Source organism: Galeopterus variegatus, unplaced genomic scaffold (assembly GCF_000696425.1).
Source record: "Galeopterus variegatus unplaced genomic scaffold, G_variegatus-3.0.2 Scaffold59, whole genome shotgun sequence".
Classification (NCBI taxonomy): Eukaryota; Metazoa; Chordata; class Mammalia; order Dermoptera; family Cynocephalidae; genus Galeopterus; species Galeopterus variegatus.
In genome coordinates, this window is record NW_007726170.1 from 656,304 (window position 1) to 681,530 (window position 25,227).

At 55.6% G+C, this 25,227-nt stretch overlaps 1 protein-coding gene across 2 annotated transcripts; it reads left to right on the forward strand.

The window, feature by feature from the left end:
- The first annotated feature begins 451 nt into the window (after window positions 1-451).
- Window positions 452-25,227, forward strand: SRC (SRC proto-oncogene, non-receptor tyrosine kinase). Of its 2 annotated transcripts, XM_008575464.1 has the most exons (15): window positions 452-605; window positions 4,751-4,914; window positions 5,960-6,217; window positions 7,646-7,745; window positions 8,029-8,046; window positions 13,545-13,577; window positions 14,437-14,535; window positions 14,683-14,786; window positions 16,777-16,926; window positions 18,337-18,492; window positions 20,330-20,509; window positions 21,414-21,490; window positions 22,246-22,399; window positions 22,568-22,699; window positions 22,993-25,227. In XM_008575464.1, the coding sequence occupies exons 3-15, from the start codon at window positions 5,968-5,970 to the stop codon at window positions 23,199-23,201; spliced, it is 1,662 nt and encodes a 553-aa protein (XP_008573686.1). In that variant the 5' UTR covers window positions 452-605; window positions 4,751-4,914; window positions 5,960-5,967; the 3' UTR covers window positions 23,202-25,227. The 2 variants fall into 2 exon arrangements, with proteins under 2 accessions (XP_008573686.1, XP_008573692.1); XM_008575470.1 differs by lacking the exons at window positions 8,029-8,046; window positions 13,545-13,577.

Genomic DNA, 25,227 nt, shown 5'->3' on the forward strand with positions numbered 1-25,227 from the left:
GGGCTGTCAGTATGGTGGGCAGGCACCAACGGTGTGTTCTGACACTGCTCTCCTGAACCTGAGCATCTCAGCTCTGTCACACTCATTTGCTGTATGGCCTCAGGACAAGTTCTGGCTTCTCTGAACCTTGGGCCCCTCTGTAAATTGGGTGCAGTTATAGTCCCTACTTCATCGTGCTGCTGGGACAGTTGAGAATCAACTGCATGTAAAGTGCTCCACTTTGTACGTGGCATTCAAGGCCCTGCCACCTACTTCTGCCTCCTCTGTGTGGCTCCTCTTATCCCCACAGTGACAATGCCAACAGTGAATAACATTGTGTGCTGTTTATTGAGCACTTCTTCTTTGCTGGGCACGTGGATTCTCTCTCAGTCCTCGGACGTTAGGTTTATCGTTACTCCTGTTTTAAGGAGGAGGAAGCTGAGAGGCAAAGTGACTTCGCCAAGAAGACTGGAGACGTGGAACCAGGACTTGAACCCAGGCTCAGCCGGAGTCCTCATGCCCCTAAGCTCCTGGCCTCTCCTGCGCCCTTAGAAGAGCTGGAGGCGACGCTCTTCGGAGTCGGGAAGGCAGGGGCTGGTGTGTCGTGAGCATCCGTGCACCAGGAGGTGAGAGAGGGTGTGGGCCCCCTGGTAGGCACATGGCTGGGGGGTGTTGGGAGAGGTGGGGGAGGGAGTGGCAGCACCGGTGGTAGGGCCGGGAGGATCCAGGTGAGGGGTTGAGGCCTTACCCATAGGGAAATGAGGGGAGGCTCTTGCATGGGTTTTTTTTTGGTCTCATTTAAGAAAAAAAAAATCATTAGCTCAGTTGGTTAGAGTGTGGCGTTATAACCAAAGTCAAGGGTTCAGATCCCCACACTGGCCCCCTGCCCAACAACAACAAACATTAAAAAAAATGACGAAGTAATTTTTAAATGTCAATTAATACAGGATAGAGAGTAAAAATGGATTATCCTCTCCCATCCCACATTTTGGGTGAAACATTGTGAAGAATTTGGAATCCTTCCGAACTTTTCCTAAACCTCCAGAGTGCATTTGTGTGCGCTCGTGTACACACATGTGCACAAACTAATTTTCTTTACAGAAATAATGGTAGTTTGTGTTTGCTACGTGCCAGGCACCACACTGAGCCCACTGCATACATTATCTCATGTAATTCTCCCACCAGCCCTATGGTGTAGCTGGCATTATTGACCCCATTTTCCAGATGAGAAAACTGAGGCCCCAAGTTGCCCAGAGGAGATTCTACACTGCTAGATTCCTCTTTCTCTTAACAGTGTGTTGTGAGCATCTTTTTGAGTCACACTGAGCTCTTATTCTTTTTAATTTTAATTTAATTTTTATTTTTGGTGGCTAGCTGGTACAGGGATTGAACCCTGGACGTTGGTGTTATCAGTACCACGCTCTCACCAACTGAGCTAACTGGCAGCCCTCTTGTTCTTTTTAATAGCTGCACAGCTGTTTACTCGATGACTTGAGCGTCATTTATTTAACCAGATCCCTTCTTGTGAACACTTGGCTTGTTACTGGTTTTCCGTGGAGAGTGTTTTTTTTTTTTTTTTAAAGATGACCGGTAAGGGGATCTTAACCCTTGACTTGGTGTCGTCAGCACCACACTCTCCCAAGTGAGCTTACCGGCCAGCCCTATATGGGATCCGAACCCGTGGCCTTGGTGTTATCAGCACCGCACTCTCCCAAGTGAGCTTACCGGCCAGCCCTATATGGGATCCGAACCCGTGGCCTTGGTGTTATCAGCACCGCACTCTCCCAAGTGAGCTTACCGGCCAGCCCTATATGGGATCCGAACCCGTGGCCTTGGTGTTATCAGCACCGCACTCTCCCAAGTGAGCCACGGGCCGGCCCCTCATGGAGAGTTTTAAGTAGGGGAGGCCCCCAGTTGTCTGTGTGGTTTACAGAGATGCCTCTGGCTGCAGGGAGGAGGGTGAACTGGAGGGGGCCACCAGTGTGTCCAGGCCCAGGAGGATAGGGCCCTGGCCTGAGGGCCTAGAGATAGGGTGGGGGAAGTCTGCATTTGAGGAAGATTGAGGAGCTACCTCCGGGCTCCAGCATGGTGCTTGGCACATAGTAGGTGCTTTGCAAGCATTTGGTGAATGACTGGGGTGGGGGAGGGGACTATGCAGCAGCAGCTGAGTCAGTGACGAGGGGTGGAGGTGGGACAGGCTTAGGGATGCCAAGTCTGTTTGGGACCAGTTGAGCATGAAGCTGGGGGCAGGAGGGCGTTGAGGGGGAGGTGCGGCAGGGCCACATCCCTCCTCGTCAGGGAGGAGTCTGGAGTCTGTGGTCAGGAGTGGCTCCCAGGGGAAAGGGGCCACCTTCCTCTGGGAACCTCAGACACCCCCATTCAGGGCCCCCACTATTTCCTTTGGACCCTCAAGGGTTTATCTCTACCTCGGAGTGTGCAAGTGGCGGAAGGGATGAGGGGATCGGCCCTTCTCAAATGGGCAACTCATGGTGACTCGGCCTCTGGGCCCCAGAACCAGGAGGCCTACTGGCAGGGTCCTGCCTTGGGAGGGTGGTCTCTCTCAAGGTCCCACAGCATGGCAACAGCCCTGCTGAGACCAGACCCCAGCTTAAATGAACCCGTCCTTCCTCAAGCACATTCTGTTTTGCTGAAGCCTGAAACTGAGTGGAGCTGGAGGGTCTGGACTGTCTTATCCTCACCTGCTTTCTGCCAAGGGCATCTATCTGGCTGGTCCATGTGAGAGGTCCCAAGGGCAGGAGGAGGGACCCATGAGTTCTCCCACTGTATCCCATGAGTAACCCCTGATTCCCACCTGCCAAGTGTGGTCTTCTGTGCCCACTTCTTTTCACTCACACCCATGCTGTGTGACCTTAGGCAAATTCCTCAACCTCTCTGTGCCTCAGTGTTCTCATAAGTAAAATAAGGACATTATTAATATCTATCTCCTAGATTTTCATGAGGATTTGATGAGTCAGCATTTGCAAATTGCTTAGAGCAGAGCCCAGTACAAGGTCTGGGCCCTCGGAGTATTTGAATATCGTGGAATGATCTTTGATCTCTACAATGTGGCATTGCAGGAGAAAAGCAGGTTGCAAGTTATACGTCTGTGCTCATTTAGTCTTTTGTCTATCCTGCACATATTTCCAGGGCAGCTGGTGGGTGCCAGCCTGGTCCTGGTTGCTGGGGGCATGGAGATGGACCTGACCTGGCTGTGCCTGCAGGGAGCTCAGAGTCAAGGGCACTCAGTTATGTTTACATAACAAGATCCCAGTTATGTTTACAGTCATATGCTTATATGGTGCTGGAAGGAAACATACCCTCATGCCCAGGTGGTTGTCTTCTAGGGGCAAGATTATGGCACATTTTATTTCCTTCTTTTTCTTCCTGTAGTTCCCAGAGAATCTACTCTGAAGGGCAAAAGTTATCATTTTACTGATGACTGGCAATGTGCCGCACTGTCCTGAGTATGTTCCATGTACATTTCTCACCGATTTTCCCAGCAGCCCTGTGACGTGGGTACTGTTGTTATCTCCGACTGACAGATGAGGAAACTGAGGCATAGGGTCAAACACAGGCACTCTGCCCCAGCTGTCTGGCTCTTGAGCTTGCCTGCCTGCTCTCCACAAACACATGTCATTTGTATAGTCGGAATCATATAGTTTTTATTTCCTCTCAAAGTCCCACAGACAAATCCCTTGCTGAGGGATCCTCTGAGGCAGGACCTGGCTAGGTCACCTCTGTGTCCCCCTGTAGTGACCAGCAGACAGCCTGCTAGTAGGGCCTGTAAATGCTGCACCCAGGGGCAAGTGGGTGGGGGATGGGCTGGCTGGGTGGCTGGGCCTCAGCCTCTGTCAGGCCTGGGGTTGTGGGTAACTGGGTCAGTCAGCTGGTCCCGTGGGACACCAACTACATGAGTGCTGATGGGCACTATGACCTCAGTGGAATTGGTTGCCATAGAAATTGGCCTTCTCTGTGCCCAGGCCCTTGACGTGTCCCTCAGGAGGCCCTGGTGATCCCTTGGGCTGTTGAGCAGGTCACCCTAGGGGCTCCCAGCCCCACATCCTCTGAGCTGGATGGTCCCCAGGGGCATGTAGGTCACATCCTCATTGTGCAGCCAGGCAGCCTGAGGCTCAGAGGGTGGAGGGACTGGCTGAAGTTCACATGGGGAGGTGGAGTTGCAGAGCTGGGCTTGGCACTGAGGGCAAACAGCCTTGCCTGAGGCTCCAACCAGTCACAGCATCTTTTCCCCATTCACGGGTTCTCAGAGGCAATTCTGGACTGATTCTGGGACCTTCAGCATCCCCTGGAGAATAAACGGAACCCACCTTGCTGGTGTGTCCAGAATCGTACAATGTCAGTAATAGCTGGTGTGGCAGGGTGACCTGCAGTGTATCTGGCACCCTACACTGCCTTGTTCAGTTATCACAATGACCCCATCATTTACAGATGAAGAAATGGGGCACAGAGGGACATTGTCATGTGCCTGAGGTCACACAGCTGATTGGGGGCAGAGCCGAGATCTGAACCTGGGGAGTCTGTCTCCAGAGCCCACATTTAACTACTGTGCCATACCCTGCCTTGCTCTGGCGTGTAAAATGCTTTGGGTGGGACGAGGGATATTTCAGGTCTGGGAGCCTCTTAGCCCCGCGCCTGCCAGAGTCAGACCCTGATGAATAGTTACCCATGAGTGAGAGCCATCGCGATTTCTCTTTCTAATCATATCGTCACAACAGCTCTGCGAAGTCTGCTTTGCTTTATCTCTGCTTTGCAGATGAGGACGTTGAGGCCCAGAAAGGGGAAGTGACTTGCCTAGGGACACACAGTGGAGAGAGGTGGAGCAGGTCTAGTTCAAGACCCCTCCTCCATACCTGGTGTTCGTGCCAAGACCCCAGGCTGCTTCCCGGATCCTCTGGGACAGCCCCTGCCTTCCACCAGGTGAGGCGATGGCCCTAGTAGGGCTGCAGAGATGAGTGGGAAGACCCCAGCCAGGCTTGTTGGGAGCTGGGAACAGTCAGGGTGGAAGGGGAAGTGAGAGGCAGAGAGGTGTGGTGGGGTCCTGGGCGTCAGGGGGAATTTCCAACTTAGTTCCCTCTATGTTTCCTGATCTCTGGACTTTCCAGATTTCTGGCTTAGAAAAATCACTTAGCTCTTGAATAAGTCAGTCACTCTCATCCACTCATGATTGCCTCATTCATTCAACTATTTATTGAACACCTGCTGTATGCCATGCCCTATGCTAGGAACTGAGAGCATAGCAGTGAACCAGACAGAAAAAGCTCATGACAATGATCACATAGTCACATGAATTAAAAAACAACAACAACGAGGGACCACATGTTATCAAGGAGAGGCACAAAAGTCAGGGGACTTAATCCAGTGAAAAGATTTGGGGAACACTTCCTGAGGAGGTGACTTTTGAGCTGGGAACTGAAGGAGGCACAAGTTACCCTGGTGAGGTGGTCAGAGAGGAGCATTGTGGGCAGTGGGAACAGTATGTGCAAAGGCCCTGTGGCTGGAGTGAGCTCCAGCCATCTCCTTCTTCAGCCCTCCCGCTGTGTTGCTGTCTTGGTTGCCACTTCTGTCACCTTTCTGCCAGTGTTAGACAATTTTAGTCAGTCATGTATTCATTCAACAAGCCCTCAGTGAGCCCTGTCCTATGTGTTAGGCATGACTCAGATACTGTCCCTGCCCATGAGGGACAGAGGCAGTGACTCAAGGGGAGGTGGGGCAAGTCAGGGCTTCTGATTATTCGGTGATTCTTCCATGCCTGGCCCTGTACCAGGGAAGCCCTTTATAGGTGTCATCATTACGCTCATTTTACAGATGAAGAAATTGAGACTCTGAGAGGCTAATTCGCCCAAAGAAGTGAGTACCACTCTTTGGGCCTCAGTTTCCTCATCTGTACAATGGGTGGAGATGGAGGCAGTCCTGCCTGCTCCCGGAATGTCTCCTTCACCCCAGGATTCTCTCTCATTCCCAGCCAGGACCATGGGCAGTAACAAGAGCAAGCCCAAGGATGCCAGCCAGCGGCGCCGTAGTCTGGAGCCTGCCGAGAATGCCCACGGCGTCGGTGGGGCCACCTTCCCCACCTCACAGACCCCCAGCAAGCCAGCCTCCGCAGACGGCCACCGTGGCCCCAACGCAGCCTTCGCCCCCGGGGCCACTGAGCCCAAGCTGTTCGGAGGCTTCAACTCCTCGGACACTGTCACCTCCCCACAGAGGGCGGGGCCACTGGCTGGTCAGTTGGCCTGGGGTGGGCTGCTGGGTTGCTGTTTCTTCCTTCACTAAAGGGGGAGAGTCTGTGGGTTACTTGTCCTGGAGACTGTTGGGAGTTTCCCGGAGGCTGTGGGTAGAGAAGGACTTTATAAACTGTAAAGTGTGGTACACTCCTCATTGGCTTTGCAGAGTGTAACTGGGTCTAGAGATGAGGACCACTGAGACCCACAGAGAAGGGGAGCATGGGGATCAGGCCAGAGTCTGCTGCTTCATGGTCCAGGCTTTGTCTTATGCTCTGGTCAGCCCAGAGATGGGTCAGGACAGACAGGTGGCGGGTGTGTGGCAGAGGGGCCCAGTGGTTGTCAGGGAGACTGGGGCTCCAGTCTTTCCAGGCTGGGCCCAGTGCCGGGATGTGCCCCTATGCCCTCTGCTGGCACTTTGAGGGTATAGCAGCTCCAGGCAAGGGATGCTTAGAGAGAGCAGATGTGGCCCGAGACACGCAGACATAGATACGCACACAAACATATGCACTTCTACCTGCCACACTCAGATGGAACCACACGTATAGGGCTGTGCACCCGTACAGGACACGCATGCATGCAGAGTGGAAACACCATCATAGACGCTCACAGACACACAGTGCACACGGAGACACACCCAGGGACACATGGATGGGACGACCAGGCACAGACACACGCTCAGTGCAGATGTACATAAATACAAACACACATACACAAATAGCCTCAAACTCTCAGATGAAGCACATGCACATGCAGTCAGAAGGCATTCAAAGAAACACACAGCACACAGAAACACACTCAGCTAGAAGCAGCACCATGGATACAGGCTCACAGGTACATGAACACACATGTGCAGTAAGAACATGCAAACTCACAGACACACAGACGTGTGGACCCCTCAGACTGAGACACATACCCAAGTGAGACAAATAGACCCACAAACACACCCATTCATTTGCAGCCAAGACCTCCCCACACACCTAAAAACAGCCAGATTCACACACAGAGAGAAATAGAGTGACCCTCCCAGTGGCAAGTTCCTTCATTCACTGGCTCATTCAGCCCACACTTCTTTCTTGAGCATGTACTGTGTGCCAGGCTCTGGGGCCAAAACAAAGATGCCTGTTCTCTGGGGCTTCTGGTTCTGAGAGCAAGGCAGACACCAAACAGATAAGCTAACACCCAGAACCACTTAACGCCCAGGGTGCACACTCAGATCTGGAGGGATGCACATGCCCCCACCTGCCCTCACAGGGATGCACAGACACTTGGACACAGTGGCCACACATGCAGGCCCACCCCCACCAAACGTGACCACGTCTCTGGGCTGGGCACTGATGGTGTGTGGGAGACCAACCCCTCTCCTCCCAGGTTCAGGACCCTTTTGCCCTGCCCTTTTCTGTCCTGACACACCCCACCCATCTCTGCAGGTGGAGTGACCACCTTTGTGGCCCTCTATGACTATGAGTCACGGACGGAGACTGACCTGTCCTTCAAGAAAGGGGAGCGACTCCAGATTGTCAACAACACGTGAGTGCCTTCCTTCCTCAGTGCCCTTCAGGACCCGGTGGGGGGAGTTCACGGTGGGGTGGGGGCGAGGTTCACTCCTGCCACGTGGGAGCTGCCGACAGAGGGCAGTATAGAGCCCTGCACCTGCGCATTCCTGCGCTTGGCGGCACCTGCTGTTGCTCCCTCAGGTGGGGGACCCCTCCTCCCCAGCAGTGGGACCCCTCCCCACCCCTGGCCCTCGCTTGCTCCCTCCAGCCCTCTCTCAGCTTCTCCCTCTCTCTGCTTCTCTCTCGCTGGCTCTTAGGAGGAAGGTGGATGTCAGGTGTGTACGCACTTGGTGGGCAGCGGGGTGGGTGGGGGTGCTTTGCTAGGGGTGCGGGGCTGCTGTCTGCATGTGCTTCTACCACCCATTGTCCCCACCTGTTGTCTCTGGCTCCCTCGGCTGCCCCCCACCCCCAGCGTCCCAGCTTATCTTCCACCCCCCACCAGTTTGGCCGAGTCCTGACCTTAACCCTGAGCTGAGATTGGGGGCCCCTCCCATCACCCATTGTGCTCACCCTCACGCCTCCTCCCATCCAACTCACTCCTCCCCATCTGACTTGCAGCCCACACCAGCTGCATGTGGGTTCCAGGGCTGGCCCCGGGAGGCCTGGGTGGAGAAGGCCTTGTCTACGCCCTCCTGGAGCCACGGTATGGCCTGGGAGCCAGCCCCAGTCGCCCCAGTCTAGGCCAAGTGGCAGCTAGAGGGTGGGGCAGGGTCAGCTTATGGAGCCCCTGCTGAGTGTCCCCCTATGGTGGTGACCACAGGGACGGGCAAGCTGCAGGGCTGGAGGGGTGATGGCCTGGGGGCTGTGGAAGGGCAGGAAGGCTCTTGAGGGCAGAGGAGAATCGGTCCCCCAGTGTCCTCACAGACCTGGCTAAGGAGGTGGGACATTTCCGCCATCCCCGAGCACGTCCTGCTGTTCATGCCTCCCTTCCCTTGTGCACGCTGCTCCCTCTGCCTGAAACACCCTTTCTCCCATCTCTGCCTGGCGAACTCCTATGCATCCCTCAACACCCAGCGCAGGACTGCCTTCTCCACGAGGCACAAGGGAGCAGAGGTGCCAGGTGCTGTGCCTGTCATCTTCACCCATGTCCTCCTTGCGTTTGCTCCTCTCTGCAATCCCACCAGGGCTGTAGTGTTGGGGGAGGGGGCTGTCTCCATTTTGCAAATGAGGAAACTGAGGCTCAGAGATGTGAAGGCCCTTGTCCAAGGTCATGAGGCTACCAAGTAGCAAAGCCAGGATTGGAATTTGGGCAGCCGCTCCCTCCCTTCCTCAGGCTGCGCTCTGGGGGGAGGGGGTTTTCCCAACTCTCCCACCCCCTTGCATGTCAGAGTCCTGGTGGGGCTCCAGTTCTCTTATTGTCACCTGCTGTTTGCATCTGCTTTCTCCCAAACTGGGAGCTCCTCGAGGCAGCTCTCTGGTCTGCCTCATTTCTGGCTCCCCTTACCACCTGCTGTTCAGCATACCAGGGAGTGCCCAGCTGGTGCTGGTAAACAGGAGTAACAAACAGTAACAGAATAGCCACCATTGATTGTGCTGTGTGTGAGCTGGGTCCTGTGCTGAATGCTCTAAGTTACATTATTTTATTTATGTGTTACCACAGCCCTGAGAAGTGGAAACTCTTATTTGCTCCATTTTACACATGAGGAAACAGGCCCAGAGAGGTGAAGTGACTTGCCCAAGGTCACACAGCTGGTAGTGGCAGAGCTGAGAGGGAAGGCCCTCTGACTCATGGCCCTTGCAGGAGGGCTCAGTGGAGGTGCAGCGGAGCCTGGAGAGGGAAAGGCGCAGGCAGGGCGGATGCCGCAGGACAGTGGCTTTGAAGTCTGGGGGAATCGCACCCTGTGTCTCAGGGGGTGGGTTCACAGCTAGCAAAGGTGTGGAGGCAGGACAGGCTTGGGGAACTTGAACTCTGCCTCTTTCGCCTGGAGTCAGAGGGCAGCCCCCTTCCTTCCTTTGTCCAGCCCTTTTGCTCCCTCCTTCCTGCCTTGTGGGACGGGCTAGGGGAGGTTTGGCCAGGATGGAGCTACAGGAGGGTTGGAGGTAGTGGAGTCTCATCCACAGGAAGCCCCCGGGGAGCAGTGAGGATCCTGGTTGGGGGACGGGGGCGGGTGGATTGGGGGCTCTTCCTCATGTCACAATGCTCAGCTGCTCCCTTGCCTAGAAGTTGGTTGGGGATAGAGGTGTGGGGTGGCCACTGGAGGAAGAGGACAGAGAAAGGGATTTGGGGGTGGGGCTTAGTGGAAGATGGGCCACCCAAATTTGAGGTGTTCAGGTCTCATACCTCACCCAGGGACCACCCTGCATGTCTTTCCACCATTATTGCTTAGCACCCTTCCCACCTTCCTGCCTGGCCCAACCCACCCACCCTGTATGAGGGGGGACCTTTCTGAGTCTAGTGTGGGGGCCCAGCCCTTGTGTGGGGGCTGGGCTTGTTGTCAGGGGAGGTTGAGAGCTTAAAGACGAGCCCGTCTGTCATTGGGGTTTGGCCAGGGCTGGCTGGGTGGGGGTTCCCAAGGCAGCAGTCCTGGAAGCCCTGTTCCATAGATCTTGGTACCAAATGGCCTTGGTCCTAGTCTCCTAGGGTCCTGTGTGGCCCTAGGTCTGAGGAAGCCCACTGTGGTCTGAAGTCTGACTGCCCCCAGTACAGTGACCTGGTGTCTGAGTCTCTAGGAGTCAGGGTCCCTCTGGGTCTGATTCTGGATTGCTCCCTGAACAGCCTCTTCCTCCCACCCAAATTCCAGCAGCTTCTTTGGGGTAGCTTTCCAGCAGTCACTGCCAGCGACAGCACTTTAGTGATCTCTGTCTCCTTGCCCTAGGCATTTGGGGCAGGGGTATGTCAGGACTTCAGAGCCCCCAAAGACCCTCCTGAGACCTGCCCTGGCCTCACCCTCCCCTCTCTACACAGGCCCCATGGCCCAGGCCTTGGGCTTGGAAACTTGCTGCCTGGGCACTGCCTCAGCTCTGGGGCTATTGGTCACACGCTGGGCCACACCCAACTGCCACAGCTTGTCTGCAGTCCCCAGAGTGCCTCTCTGACCAGTCCCAACAGCCCGAGTGATTATATCAATGCCCAAACTGGCTATGTCCCATGTTCCAAAGCTGCCACACCCTGGATTCACATGCCAACCTGGCTGGACACAGGATTAGGGTTCAAAAAGAGGATCCTGAGGCTCAGACAGGTGAGGTCAGTAGCCTGAGGTCACACAGCTAGTAAACGGCATTTGGGATGTAAAATCAGAGCTCGAGACTCATGGCCCAGCGCTTTCTCCTCTGGCCACGTGTGGGAAGGTGAGAAGTCAGACGGGAAAATGTACAGTTCCCTTCCTTCCCTTCTTCCTGCCCATCTGACGAGGACCCGGTCCCAGGGAAGGTGCTGGATGCAGTAAAACTCAACCCGAAAGATTGATGCCATTGTTACTTCTGATCGCGGCTATTTGAGGCTGTTTTGAGTCTCCCAGGCCCTCAACATGGGAAGATAGGGACTGATACCTCCATTTCATTGGTGGGCAAACTGAGGCTCACATGATAATCACCGTAATTATCTCAGCCCTCCGTGAGCCCGGCTTGATGCTGGCTGTGTACACACTTTGCTTGCAAGGGATATTCTGTGAATATCATCTCCTTTTTACAGATGAGGAAATTAAGACTCAGAGAGGGTGGGGTCCTTGCCCAAGGTCACACAGCAAATCCTTGTTGGAGACTGAGACTGTGCTGCTGTAGTTTTTAAAACATTTTGGGGCCGGCCCGTGGCTCACTTGGGAGAGTGTGGTGCTGATAACACCAAGGCCCCGGGTTCGGATCCCACATAGGGATGGCCGGTTTGCTCACTGGCTGAGTGTGGTGCTGACAACACCAGGCCAACGGTTAAGATCCCCTTACCAGTCATCTTTAAAAAAAAACAACAAAAAAACATTTTGAGAGTAGGGAGGGGCACTGTGCAGGTACAGACTTAGATGTTTTCATTTTTTTTTTAAAGCCAAATCAAGATACTAATAGCTCATGCCTATTAAACATCTACTATGTGCTGGGCCCTGTGCTGGCATTTGACAGACATCTTTGGAGGGAGGCATGAGTATTCCCATCATACAGATGAGGAAACTGAGACGGGGATGCGGTGTGGAGGGGCCAAGGTCATGCAGCCAGCAAGTGGTGAGCTGGGATGGCACCCACAGCAGTCTGATGCTGGAGCTTAAACTCTGAGACACCTCTAAAGTCAGGGGCCAGGCTGAACTTGAACCTTGGGTCCTTTAATAAAATTGAGGAGGCTCTTATGAAATAAAACCCCCAAACTGGACTGTGAAACCCCAAACTCACATGTGGGCTGGTGTTGGGAGCTCTGCCGCTGACGCCTGGGTAATGCCAGCTGAAAGCCCCTTGCTTCTGGGGCCCCGCTTTGCTGGCTTCTGGGCACTTGCTTCTGGCCAAGTGCTACGGGCACTCAGGGGCCCTGGTTCTCTCCCTCGCTCTGCCCTTGATTCGCTGTGTGGCTTTGGGCAAATCACTGCCTCTCTATGCCTCATTTTCCCCATTGGTGAAATGGAGGCTTTGGACTAAAAGATCTTAGAGAGCTGTTCCCTGTGACTTGAGTCCTAATTGTTTAGCTTTGGGCAAGTCCCTGCCCCTCTCTGTGCCTCAGTTTCCCCAACTCCACAAAGAAAGTGCTGGGCTACTCTAGCGTGGGTGCTGTGTGTCCCTGGGCTGACCCCTTGACATCTCTGAGCCACAGTTTCCTCACCTTGGGGCTGGGGCCCTGCCTTCCTCCCTTGAAGGGTGGCCTTAAGGGTCAAATGGGACAGACAAGTGTGGACACTCCTAGGTGGGTGCACAACAGGGAGGTGGGCGGAGGTTTGGGGCATCAAAGGCTTCTTTCCTTGAGGTGGGACTTGCCCCCTTATCCCAGGGCCTTCCCTCTCCCCCAGAGAGCCCCACGTGGGTTCCACCCCTGCCTGAGTGTATGTGCAGCCATCACACGGCCGAGTCAGCCCACACAGCCCCAATCTTACCCCTTTGCCTTGCTCCATCCAGAAGGGACCCCACACTCTCTGGTTCAGCCTCAGCCCACGCAGCTGAGTCCCAGGGTCTAGGGTGCTCCCCTGTCCTCTGACAGGTTCTTGGAGAGCTCCCGAGCCCTGCTGTCTCCATCTTTAAAACGGCCTGAAGAATATGGTCAGAGGCAGCTCAGAAGAACCAGGAGCCAGGGATCTGGGTTCAAGTTCAGGCTGTGTGACTGTAGGCAAAGGGCTTTCTCTCTCTGGGCCTGGTGGGGGTAGAGGACATGTCCTGCTTGCTGCATGTCTTCTCAGGGTCATGGTGAGTTCCAAAGACGGCCTTGGATTGAGAAGAGCTCAGCAAGCGTCAAGCCCCACCAAACCCCATAGGGGAGGGTTCCTTCCTATCTGGGAGTCAGGATCCTGGGCCTGGCTGTGTGACTTTGAGCAGAGGCCTTTGCTTCTCTGGCCTCAGTCTCCCCATCTGTATAATGGGAGTGGAGAGGGCTGGATTCTAGTTCCCAGGTTGCCCTGCCCATGGACCTCCCTCCCTCCCCACAGACCCTCTCCCTGTCCTTTGGTTGCTTTGGATGTGAGGCCTCTGTGGCTGCTCCCCACCACTCCCCACCCCCTGTCCCCTATCCCCAGCACCGCCTGGCTCTCCTGCTCTCTCCCTCGCTCTTCCTGCCACTCTTTGCCTCTTACCACCCCCATCTCTGCCTCTTCTCTCCTGTTGGGCTCTCGCTTTCTCCTCCCTCCTCTGTGTCTCTGGACCCCCGCTCCAGCCAGACCTGGTTCACATTCAGATGGCTGCAAAGGTACTTCCGCCCCCTCCCCCTCTTGCCCAGACCCAGGGGACCCAACCATGCCAGGAGCTCCTCCTGCCCTGTCCCCATCACCTCCTCCTCCTCCTCATGGGGTAGTTATTATAAAAGTGCCCTGGGCGTTGGGGCCCTGCCACCTTGGCCCCCTCTGGCATGACTCGCTGCGTGACTTTGGGCAAGTCCCAGTCCCCTCTGGCCTCAGTTTCCCCCTGCAGGTGGTAGACTGCAGGAGGAGGCCTATTGTTTTCAGCTGAGGAACCCTTTAGGTGTGACCCATGATTTGTGACAGAGGCAATCATTGCTCTGGTGTGCAGGGTTGGGGCCTAGATTGTCACCAGGCCCCAAAAGGGCCATCCCTTGCCCCCACTGAGGTCTCACCAGCTCCCACGATTGGGCTTCCGAATCTCAGGGCTTGGGGAGACTTTGAAGTTCTAATTTGACATCCATCTTGGGCAGGGATCTTCTCTCCTGATACAGCTTTGCTTGCCCCCAGAGACAGGAAGCTCCCTCCCTCCCTCCCAAGGAGGGAGCTCTTGGCATTTTGAGATGTCTTGGTACACCTGAGAGGAAGCAGATTGCTTCCCACGCCAAGACTCTGCCCCTGTGGACTTGGGCCTCAGGCTGACCAAGGTCAGTTCTGCCCCGGTCCTTGACAAAGCCCATCTGAGCCAGCTCTGGCAAAGACACATCTGGGCCAGGGAGGGGTAGAGTTCCAGGCCAGCGTGACCTGGCATGCCGCCTGCGCCTCACTCGGCCATATGGGCCCCAGCACAGCACCAGGAAGATCGCAGACACCCAGGCTCACTGCTGATGGCTCCCTTCTCCTTTGCTCCCTCCTTCTCCCCCTGCTCAGAGAGGGAGACTGGTGGCTGGCCCATTCACTCAGCACGGGACAGACGGGCTACATCCCCAGCAACTATGTGGCACCCTCCGACTCCATCCAGGCCGAGGAGTGAGTATTGTCACCGGCTGCCTATCTGCAGCATCACTGCTGGTTCAGAGTGTCTTTCCCGGGCTGGAGTGGGAGGTCTGGCTGCCCAGGGCCACAGCCACATCCCGGGGAGAGGTGTCACCACCCCCCTCCTCCTTCCCACCCCAGGTGGTACTTTGGCAAGATCACCAGACGGGAGTCAGAGCGGTTACTGCTCAACACGGAGAACCCGAGAGGGACCTTCCTAGTGCGAGAAAGTGAGACCACAAAAGGTATGAGCACTGCTGCTGGCCAGTGGAAACTGTCTTTTGTGGGTTTTTTTTTTATTGGTGGCTGGCCAGTGTGGGGATCCGAATCCTTGACCTTGGTGTTACAAGATTGCGCTCTAAACAACCGAGCTAAGAGGCCAGCCCTTTGTTTGTTTGAAACTGAGTCTTTTGTGGGTTGTTTGAGCTGGGTGTTACAGAATGAATAGGAGTTTGGCATATGGAGTGGGGTGGGAAGGGCCCTTCCAGTGGAAGAAACCGCAGGATCAAAGTCTGGGAGGTACATCCGAGGTACACTGAGTAATCCAGGGTGTCCAGAGGTGCAGCAAAAGAAGCTTAGCCTCTCTGGGCTTAGTTTCCTCAGATGAGGAATGGGCACAGGTGTCAGGATGTGTGAGTGTCACACAGCAAAAGGCTTGTTCCCATGGTGGCTACTGATGCAGTGGGCCCCTCCTCCCCCGCTTCGCCTGGGGTTTCTGGGCTATGCTGGGAGCTGGGGCCTGGCTCTGCGCTTCCTCCCATGGTCCTGGCCTGGCTCTTCTGCTGTCTTTCCCCCACCCAGAGATGAAGATTGTCCCTTTTCTCTCCAGCCCCTCTGAAAGTGGGTTGCAGGCGCCCCGTCACCATGGCAACCAAGCTGGGCCGCTTCCTGTGGGCCTGGGGCTCAGCGGGAGACGGGAAAACAGAGCATCCATGTTGTGTGTGCACATATGAGCAGTCGTGTGGCTGTGCACATGTGTGCATGCCATGTGTAGGTCGAGGCATGTGTATATGTACACATTGGGGTGGAATTGTGTGTGTGTTGCTGTGTAGGGTGAGTTGTCATGGCTTTGTCCTCATGCCCGGGGGCCTGGGCAGCATGTACCTGTGTGAGCATGTGGCCACAGGTCACTGACATGCCTGTGTGTATGTGCACAGGAGGTCAGTTGGCTTCAGCCTCGGGCCTGTGGCTTCTACATGCAACAGCCTGAGCCATCTGCAGACAATCATGGTTGCCTGATGCAGGCTTTAGTGATGGGTTTGAGTCTCAGCTCTGTGCCCTACTTGCTGGGTGACCACTTTCCCTCTCTGGGCCTCAATGTCCCCTTCTGCCACTTTGAGGACTGTCCAGAGGGAGGCCCTTGGGCCAGGGGGGCTGGGCATCCCTCTGATGCCTGCCCACTACTTGGCCAGGCTCCTGATAATGACCTTCTCTGGCCACTGGAGCCTCTGCCCCACCTCTGGGGCTCAGCCTTGTTCACTGACTCCACTGCAGGTGTCTCCTGGGCTCAGGTTAACAGAGGATCCTACCCAGGACGGCTGGGCAAGAGGAAACTTTTCCAGCCAAGAGCATTCCTAGGCTCAAGGGAAGCAGGAAGAGGGTCCCCGAGGCTGGCCCAGCTTGGCCTCTGCAGCCTTCAGGCCAAGCCCAGCACATGGTATCCTGCCCACACGTGTCAGATCCTCCGCCAGCCACCATCTCCTGCCTGAGCCTGCAGCCTTCTTCATGAAGGGACAGGCCCACACGGACACTGCCCTCCTGGGCTCACCCAGAGAGGAGAGCATAGGCCAGGACACAGGGCCATTCCCAGGCTCCCAGCAAACATTTATTGAGTACCTACTGTGTACCCGGACATTTATATGTGGTCTCACTGAGTCTTCCCAGCAGTCTGGAGAGTACCCCCATTGTGCAGAGGAGGAAACTGAGGCCCAAAGAGGGCACATGACTTCTCAAGATCACACAGTTGGGATGCACACGTAGGACTCAGAGGTCTTACCAGGGCAAAGGACTGGCAGGACTCCAGCTAGGTGTACCTTCACTTGCTTGGCCCGCCCCTTGGTGGCTGCCCCAGAGGCAGGTGCTGAGAGACTGGGTGGGCCAGGCTCCCCTGCCCTGGCCTCCCTTCCCTCCAGTGTTGGGCAGGCACAGAACTGCGTCCAGAACACAGTACTTAGTGCTGTGGCCTGCAGGTTAACGGCCTGGTGGTCACCGTGTGCCTCTGGCCCTGTCCTGCAGGTGCCTACTGCCTCTCTGTGTCCGACTTTGACAATGCCAAGGGCCTCAACGTGAAGCACTACAAGATCCGCAAGCTGGACAGTGGAGGCTTCTACATCACCTCCCGCACCCAGTTCAACAGCCTGCAGCAGCTCGTGGCCTACTACTCCAGTGAGTGCCCCCGGCTGCGGCAGGGCAGGGGTCTGGGGGGGGCCCAGCTGCAGATCCTGAGGAGGGGGCTTGGGAGCCTACAGGGGCTGGGGGCTTCTGCTCCCCTCCCCTCCCCTCTCCTCTGCCCCCTTTCTTCTCTCCTCCCACACCTCTTCCTTTCCCGTCCTCCTCTCCTGCCTCCTTGTCCCTCCTCTTCCTCTTCTCTCCTGCCTGTCCCCCTCCCTTCCTCTCCCCCCTCCTTCCGTCTCTTCCCTCTCCCCTCTCCCTCTTCCCCTTCCATCTCCCCCTGCCCCACTGCCCCTCCTTCCTCCTCCTCTGCAGCTGGCTGGTGAGGTGGGGGCTGCCCTGAGGCACACCGGAGCAAGCTGGAAGGGAGGGGACATTCATTGACTGGTGGTGTGGTTGTCTCTGCAGCCCTAGGACCGGTCTGAACTGGTTACTGGGCGAGGAGGAGGGGGCGCTAGATTGATTGCTGCAAAGAGGGAGAGAGCAGCAGAGGGAGGGAGAGCTTGGAGGGTGGAGCTCAGCGCTGGCGCAGGACGTGGGTGGGTGCGGCCCACCCGTCTGCATGTGTAAAGCTGCCCCGTGGGCCACAGGGTCAGGGCCTGTGTGTACCCATGTGTCTGTGGCGTGTGGCCGCGGCCTCCGTGTGCAGGTCTGGTCTACTCCCCACCCCCCGCCGCCTCCTCCTCCCAGCTTCCTCTAGGATCAGCCGCCACTCTGTCTCCTCTGCCACCCCTGTTCCCCCAGATCAAAACCCTCCAGTGGCTTTCTTGGAATCTTAACCGAGGCCCTGGGTGGTCTAAACCCGGCTGCCTACCTACCCTCACCTGGAATCAGCCTTCCCCATTCACTCCTGAAGCCTCTGTCCTGCCTGCGGCCTCACCAGCCCAGCAGCTGGTCTTCTCCAAGGGCCTTTGCACAGGCTGTGCCCTCTGCTTGGAATGCTCTTCCCTAGATAACCTCTCACCCTCCTGCAAATCCAAGCCCAGTTACCACTTCCTCTGGGAAGCCTTCCGGGACCCCTTCAGCCCCTACTATGGCAGGCACAGCTCTTCTCCATCACACTCACGGTCCTGGGAGGTGATTAAGGGAAGCTGGGCTTCTCCCTGGACTGGGAGCTCCCCGAGGGCACGTTCCACTGGACTTGTTCCCTACCCGGTCCCTTGCATCCCTTAAAGTCTGATGAATGAATGAATGACTCAATGACTCAATGAACAGATAGATGCATAGGGCATTGTGGGTCTGTTTAGGGGTCTGCATATACAGATGTAGACTCCTGGCTCTGAGGGCATTCTCTGTGTCTCCGGAAGTCTGTGTGCGTACGGTGTGTAGGGCTACACATACTGCTGGACAGGGAGCCCCGGGGTGAATGCCCCACCTGAACACCCTCCCTGTTTCCGTCTTCAGAACATGCCGATGGCCTGTGCCACCGCCTCACCACCGTGTGCCCAACGTCCAAGCCGCAGACTCAGGGCCTGGCCAAGGATGCCTGGGAGATCCCTCGGGAGTCACTGCGGCTGGAGGTCAAACTGGGCCAGGGCTGCTTTGGAGAGGTGTGGATGGGTAAGACTTCGTCCCTACCCCTGCAAGAGAGACCATGGTCCCTCGGGGGACTTTAGTGTCGCAGTCTGGGAACCAGCCCTCTGCAGACCACACCTGCTTACCAAGAGCTGCTTAGGGCTGGGTGCCTTGGCTACCTGGAGACCTGCTATATAGTCTGGGCCAGGTGGCCTCACTCTGAGCCTCAATCTTCCCAGCTGTAAAATGGGGCTGGTGATAATAGGACCCATGGCTGTGGGAGGGGGTGTGGCATTGTGAGGACACGGGCCCAGCATGTGTCCATACTATAGCTCTTAACTGTGGGAAGAGAAGCCCCAGTTCGCAGAGGGGAGCACTGGGAAGCTTAGTGTCCGACACATTCTGTTAATGATTTCCCATCTAACCCTGGAGAAATGGCAATACCATCCTTGAAAATGGGCGCTATGAAGCCCTGACAAAACCCAGGTCCCTCTTGCAACGACTGGTTTCTGCCGACACAGAGGAATCATAGAGGTTGGGGTGGAGGTGAGCATGACAGTTGGGAGCCTGTCGTTTTAGTGGGGGGACTCCAGTGTGCCATTTACAAGGTTATTTCATTGGAGCCCCGGTATTTACTATGTCACTGTCTCCTCTTTCCTCCCTGCAGAGGGCTGATGGAGGGTGCTGCAGGGACAAAGGCCTGGAGGCTGGAGGTCAGGCCGAGTCAGGGAAGGGGAGGTGTGGGCCTTGAGCTGGTGAGAGGGGAGAGGGATGAGAAGCTAGCTCTTAGGCACAGGACCTGAGCAAAACCTGGGGAAATCCACAGCATCGGCCATGCTGGTGGCTGCAAAACTCATTCCTGGCTCGGGTATGTGGTGATGTCTGGGGGAAGGTTCTCACTTCCTCCCTGGGTGCTCCAGGTAGACTCACAAAGTGCCACAAACAGGTCCCTAGATAGCCTGTGCCAGGAGGGCCACAGAGAAGGGCCTGAGTCCCAATCCTCGAGTCGAAGCCCAGTGGTGGGAAGGAACAGGCCCAAGGCCACCCATCAAAGAAGCCCCATGTCCAGCTGGGACAAGAACTCCGATCGAACACATTGGTCTAGAACATAGCTTCCCCAAAGGCCCCACAATTAAAAAATCAGATAATAGTAAAATGATAACTACACTCCGCTCTTATTTACTGAGCTCTCACAGTGGGCCTGGCCCAGTGGCTAAAATCTCGTTTAATCCTCAAACAGCCCCCCAGGGAGGCACAGTAGGAGCCACATTTTCCAGATGCGATAACTGAGGCTTAGAGAGAGGACTGACTCACCCCTGGTCTCAGTGCTGGCAGGAGGCAGAGGCAGGAGCCAAACTCCAGCCTGTCTGGCCTCCAAGCCCTCGTGCTTAGTGCAGTGCCTTACTATTTGGGGAGTGCAAGCTCCAGAGGTGACCGCTTGTTCCTCAGCGGCCCCTGGCCCCCACCAGCACCCATTCTGTTTGCTAACGCCTGAGGTGCCTTTGATGCCCTGCCCAGAAGGAACCTGATCACCAGGAGTGAGACATTTGAGTTGGAACCATGGTCTCCCATCCGTCAGGCTAATGTGCTGCTTTTTGGGAAACTCCTAGTAATCATAGTCTAGCAACAGCTACTATTTCTTGAGCATATACCAGAGACTCATTTAATCCTTGTAACAGCCCTGCGGGAGCACCCCATCATTGTGCCCATTTTTCAGGTGGGGATACTGAGTCTCAGAAAGGGCCCAGGTCTTGGCTGGGCTTGTCACACGGCTAGGGAGGCCAGAGCTGAACTTGGTACCCCAGCAGGCAGATCCCGGGTTCCCATGCGATAGAAACGGGGGTGGTCTCAACTGAGGCAGCCTGTGCCTCTCCCCACACAGGGACCTGGAACGGCACCACCAGGGTGGCCATCAAAACCCTGAAGCCTGGCACGATGTCTCCAGAGGCCTTCCTGCAGGAGGCTCAGGTCATGAAGAAACTGAGGCACGAGAAGCTGGTGCAGCTGTATGCAGTGGTGTCAGAGGAGCCCATCTACATCGTCACGGAATACATGAGCAAGGGTGAGGCCTGGGCAGCTGCAGGGACACAAGCTGGCCCCTCGCTGGGCAGCTTCCAAAGACAGGGCAGGTGGGGACGAGCTTTACTGCCCCCCAGCATGGAAGGGCCATCTGTAAAGGTGGAGTGGAGTAGAATCAAATTCTCATGTCAATGGAAACTTAAAGCAACAATTGTCTTTCTTGTTTCATTTTGTTTTTAGTAATTTCCCCCAGTGCGTCTTATCTCCCCCCTCGCCCCCGTTTGCTGGTTTTCTAAAGTTGTTTGTCATTGTGAGGCTAAACGAGAACTCCCCCAACCCTCCAAGCTGAGCCATATCTAGGTTCAGTTTCTGGCTTGACCTTGACTTAATTTTTAAATTATTCGTTATTTTTCAAAATTGTACTTTTTGGAGGTATAATTTACAAATGATAAAATACACTCATTTTAAGTGTGCAGTTCAATAAGTTTTAATAAATGGATTCTCTGTGCATTCTTATCACAATCAAGGTACACAATGTCTCCGTCATCCGGAAAGTTTCCTTGTACCCCTTTGTAGACACTGCTCCAGCCCTAAACCCAGGCAACCGTGGGTCTGCCGTTTGTCTAGATTTGTTTTGTTCATTCTAGAACGTCATCCTTGTTGTGTCTATCAGTAGTTTGCTCCTTTTTCTGTCGCTGAGGATTCTGTTTACGCATGTGCTACAGTTTATGTGTTCACCTGGAGGTGGACATTCGGTCGTTTCCCATTCTGCTGGCCTTTTGAGTGGCAAATTCCAAATGAGACTTTATTCAGAGATGAGTTTACATAAAGTCTGCTGTGCTGGTAGCAGTGAGGTCAGCCTGACCTGGAGGGACAGGATCTGGGAATCACTGCTTCCTGGATCAGTGAGGAAGGCAGGGGCTAGAGCTGGGTCTCTCTCTGCCCAGGGAGTTTGCTGGACTTTCTCAAAGGGGAGACGGGCAAGTACCTGCGGCTGCCTCAGCTGGTGGACATGGCTGCTCAGGTGAGTCTGTCCCTCTTGCCTCCCCGCACCTTTGGCCCTCAAACACCCCGACCCACCTGGCTCAGCTAATTCTAGCCTCTTGAGTACCCATTCCAGGAAGCTTGCCTGGGTTGCCCCCACGCTCACTGATCTTGCCTCCTGTGTTATGGGGACCACTTACAGGTGCAGTGAGAGGTGGAAATGGGCAAAGGAAAGCCCTTACCTGGGCATCCGGAGTCACTGACTTGCTGTGGGACCTCAGGCATCAGTTTTCTTCTCTGTAAAAGTCTTTCATTCACTTAGCAAACATGTATTAGTGCTTGCTATAGGTGATCTTCAACGACTTTTTGTTGTTGTTGTTGTTTAATCCTATCACAATCAGGAGAAGTAGGGATAGGCTATTATTCCCATTTGACAGATGAGAAAACTGAGGCTCAGAGAGGGGACTTGGGGCAGCAGGCACGACCTGGAAGTGATCTGTGTCTGTGGGTCAACTGGAGCCTCTTTTTTATGGTCACCCCACTTCCCTGGCTGAGTCTTCTTTTGTGCCTGCCCTTTGCCCTGCGCTCGTACGTCCCACTGAGCACTGCTCCTGCTTTTTATGTCAACAGCGTTTGTTGTGAACTGACTTCACCTGCCTGAAGGAGTGTGGGGAGGGCAGAGTGTATGGTTAGCTCTCCAGCCCTGGGGATGACCCCAACCCTGGGCACATGTGGGTTGACCCTGGGAAGGGTGTGGGATGGCTGCTGAGCCACGCTCCTCGGTTTTGCCTGCAGATTGCCTCAGGCATGGCATATGTGGAGCGGATGAACTACGTACACCGGGACCTCCGTGCTGCCAACATCCTGGTTGGAGAGAACCTGGTGTGCAAAGTGGCTGACTTCGGGCTGGCTCGGCTCATTGAGGACAACGAGTACACAGCCCGGCAAGGTGGGCGGCGTCCATGGTGGATGTCGCATGGCCTTGGGCAGGTTGCGGCCCTGCTCTGAGCCTCGGTTTCCTCATCTGCCAAGTGGAGATGAGGATGGTGCCTGTCTGGCAGAGCAGTCGTGGCACCGTGACATTGATGAACCTCCCCTTACCTTCTCACTCCTGCAGGTGCCAAATTCCCCATAAAGTGGACGGCTCCAGAAGCTGCCCTCTATGGCCGGTTCACCATCAAGTCGGATGTATGGTCCTTTGGGATTTTGCTGACAGAGCTCACGACAAAGGGACGGGTGCCCTACCCTGGTAAGAAGGGTCCCCACAGCCCATCTTTGGTCCTTGAACCCCTCTGCCCTGGTGGCCCTGGGCAAACCACATCCCTTCCTGGGCCTCAGTTTCCCCATCTATATAACAAAGAGGTTGAGCATCTAATCTTAGGCTCTCTCTATGGTCAGGGCTCTCAGACTTGGGGATGGGACTTACCCGTGGTTGTGCCCAACCTGTCCAAGGCAGGAAGCCTTCTGTGTTGTCCCCATCACCCTGTCCCACCCCACTTTCCTCACCAGAGCCGAGCTGCTCACGCCTCCCTCTGTCCACAGGGATGGTGAACCGCGAGGTGCTGGATCAGGTGGAGCGGGGCTACCGGATGCCCTGCCCACCTGAGTGTCCCGAGTCCCTGCATGACCTCATGTGCCAGTGCTGGCGGAAGGAGCCCGAGGAGCGGCCCACCTTTGAGTACCTGCAGGCCTTCCTGGAAGACTATTTCACGTCCACTGAGCCCCAGTACCAGCCTGGAGAGAACCTATAGGAGCAGGCAGGGCCAGACTGGCTTCTTGGCTTGGATCCTGGGCTGGGTGGCCCCTTATATGGGGCCTTGCCTCCCTCTGCCTCTCTCTGTGGGGCTCGATTGCCAGGAATGAGGCCCCTCCCTCTTTGGTAGCAAGGAAGGGCTTTGGGACCTTGGGCAGCCCGTGAGGGCAGGGTCCACGGCACAGTGACTCTCCCAGCCCCTGCTCTGCCACATGCCTCCTCCCTGAGCTCCCTCCTCGAGCTCTGAGGTTTTCTGGAGGAGGAACTGGGGAGAAGAGCTGGGGCACAGGCACCGTTTTTCCAGCCTCACCTACTCCACGAATCGGGCCCCTTCCCTGCTTCCCATGCCACCCAGGTCTGTCTCAAGAGCTGGCCAAAGAGCCTTTCCAAAGAGGAGTGACGGGCCTTGTGCCCTCAGCCTGCCTGCCCCCTGCCCCTGCCATCCATTTCTGAAATGTCTGTAGGTGGAGGCCGCTGGTCCAGACCCCTCTGCCGTTGCTCCCAGGCTGGGCAGCTTAGCTTGACCTGATGGTGGGTACCCCCTCAAACCCTCCCCTTCTTTGACCTGAGGGACCCTTAGAGATAATCAATTCCTTGCCCCCACTTTACCCATGGGGAAACTGAGTCCAGAGAGGGATGTGACTTGCCCAAGGTCACAGAGCAGTTCAGGTTGAGGTGGGGTTAGAACCTGGTGCTCCCTCTGTCTTCCTCAGGAACCAATGAGAATTGTCCTCAGAAGGCATCGTGGACAGACTGGGGCAGGGCCAGGGGACAAGGGGCCTGAAGATGGGTTAGAAATAGCAGAGTCCTACTGCCACTGCTCACTGGGCTGGGCTGTCGTGGGGGAAGAGAATGGAGGCAGATGTGGAGCTGAGCCAGGTGGAAGGCACAGGTGCCGGGAGACCAGCTTCAATCAGGATGTGGGTGGTTTTTGACCTTTGGAGCCAGCAGCCATGAAAGGGAGTGAGCTCCCAGGCTCTGGAGGCAATCAAGCAGAAATGGAAGAGCCAAGAGGCAGGGAGGCCCTGGCCCTGGCCTCAAAAGAGAACCCCAGGTCCTTCTTCCCCCAGGTGGTCCTGTGGCATTTCAACACCTGGTCACTGCTCTCCTGTGCAAGTTGGAACCCCTTAACGCATGAGTAGTAGGGAGTGCCCGAACTGGGGTGAGAGAGGATGGGGTTGCCCACTGCCATGCACCAGGACTGGCTATGTGACCTTGGGCGGCCCCTGCTTCCTCTCTGGGCTGCAGTGTCTGCCCCACATGTGGCAACGGCCTCTGCAACTGCTCAGCTCCTGTCTAGACCTTGTGGCTGGGCATCCATGGTGAGCCCAGCCCCAGGACACCAGGAAACTGCGTTTTGGCCCGGGCTCTGCTGTTCATCCTTAGAGTGTATGGTGGCTTCTCCCTGGGCCTCAGTGTGCCCATGTGTAAAAGGGGTGGCTGACAGTTTGTAGCATCTTGCCAAGGGCCCGTGTGTGTGTCTATGTGTGCACGTGTGTGTGTCTTCATGTGCGTCCATATTTAACATGTAAAAACACCCCTGCTCTGTCCCCCAGACACGTTGTACATTTCACCTATGGCCCCCCATCATAGCAATAACATTCCCGCTGCCGCTGCTGGGGATTCTCGAGCCAGCCAGGCCCTGCCAGCGGGGAAGGAGGCCAAGCAGTGCCTGCCTATTAAATTTCAACTTTCCCTTTCATACAGGTTTATTACCCAAGTCTTCACCCATCCATCCCAGTTAAATCTGGGCTTGCTAACCCCAGCGCGCTCTCAAATCCCCCTTTAACTGCCCAAGGCCCTTTGTATAAGGTGACCTAATACTGTCTTTTTTTAAAAAAACAAACAAACAAACAGTGTTTTGTAGGTTTCAGATGACTATGCAGAAGCCTGGGGGACCCCCAGCTCTGGGCAGGGCTTGGGGGTCCGGCATTCCATGGCCCAGGCTTGAGGGGTGGGAGGGGGGATCCAGAATTGGTTGTAAATACTTTGCATATTGTCTGATTAAACACAAACAGACCTCA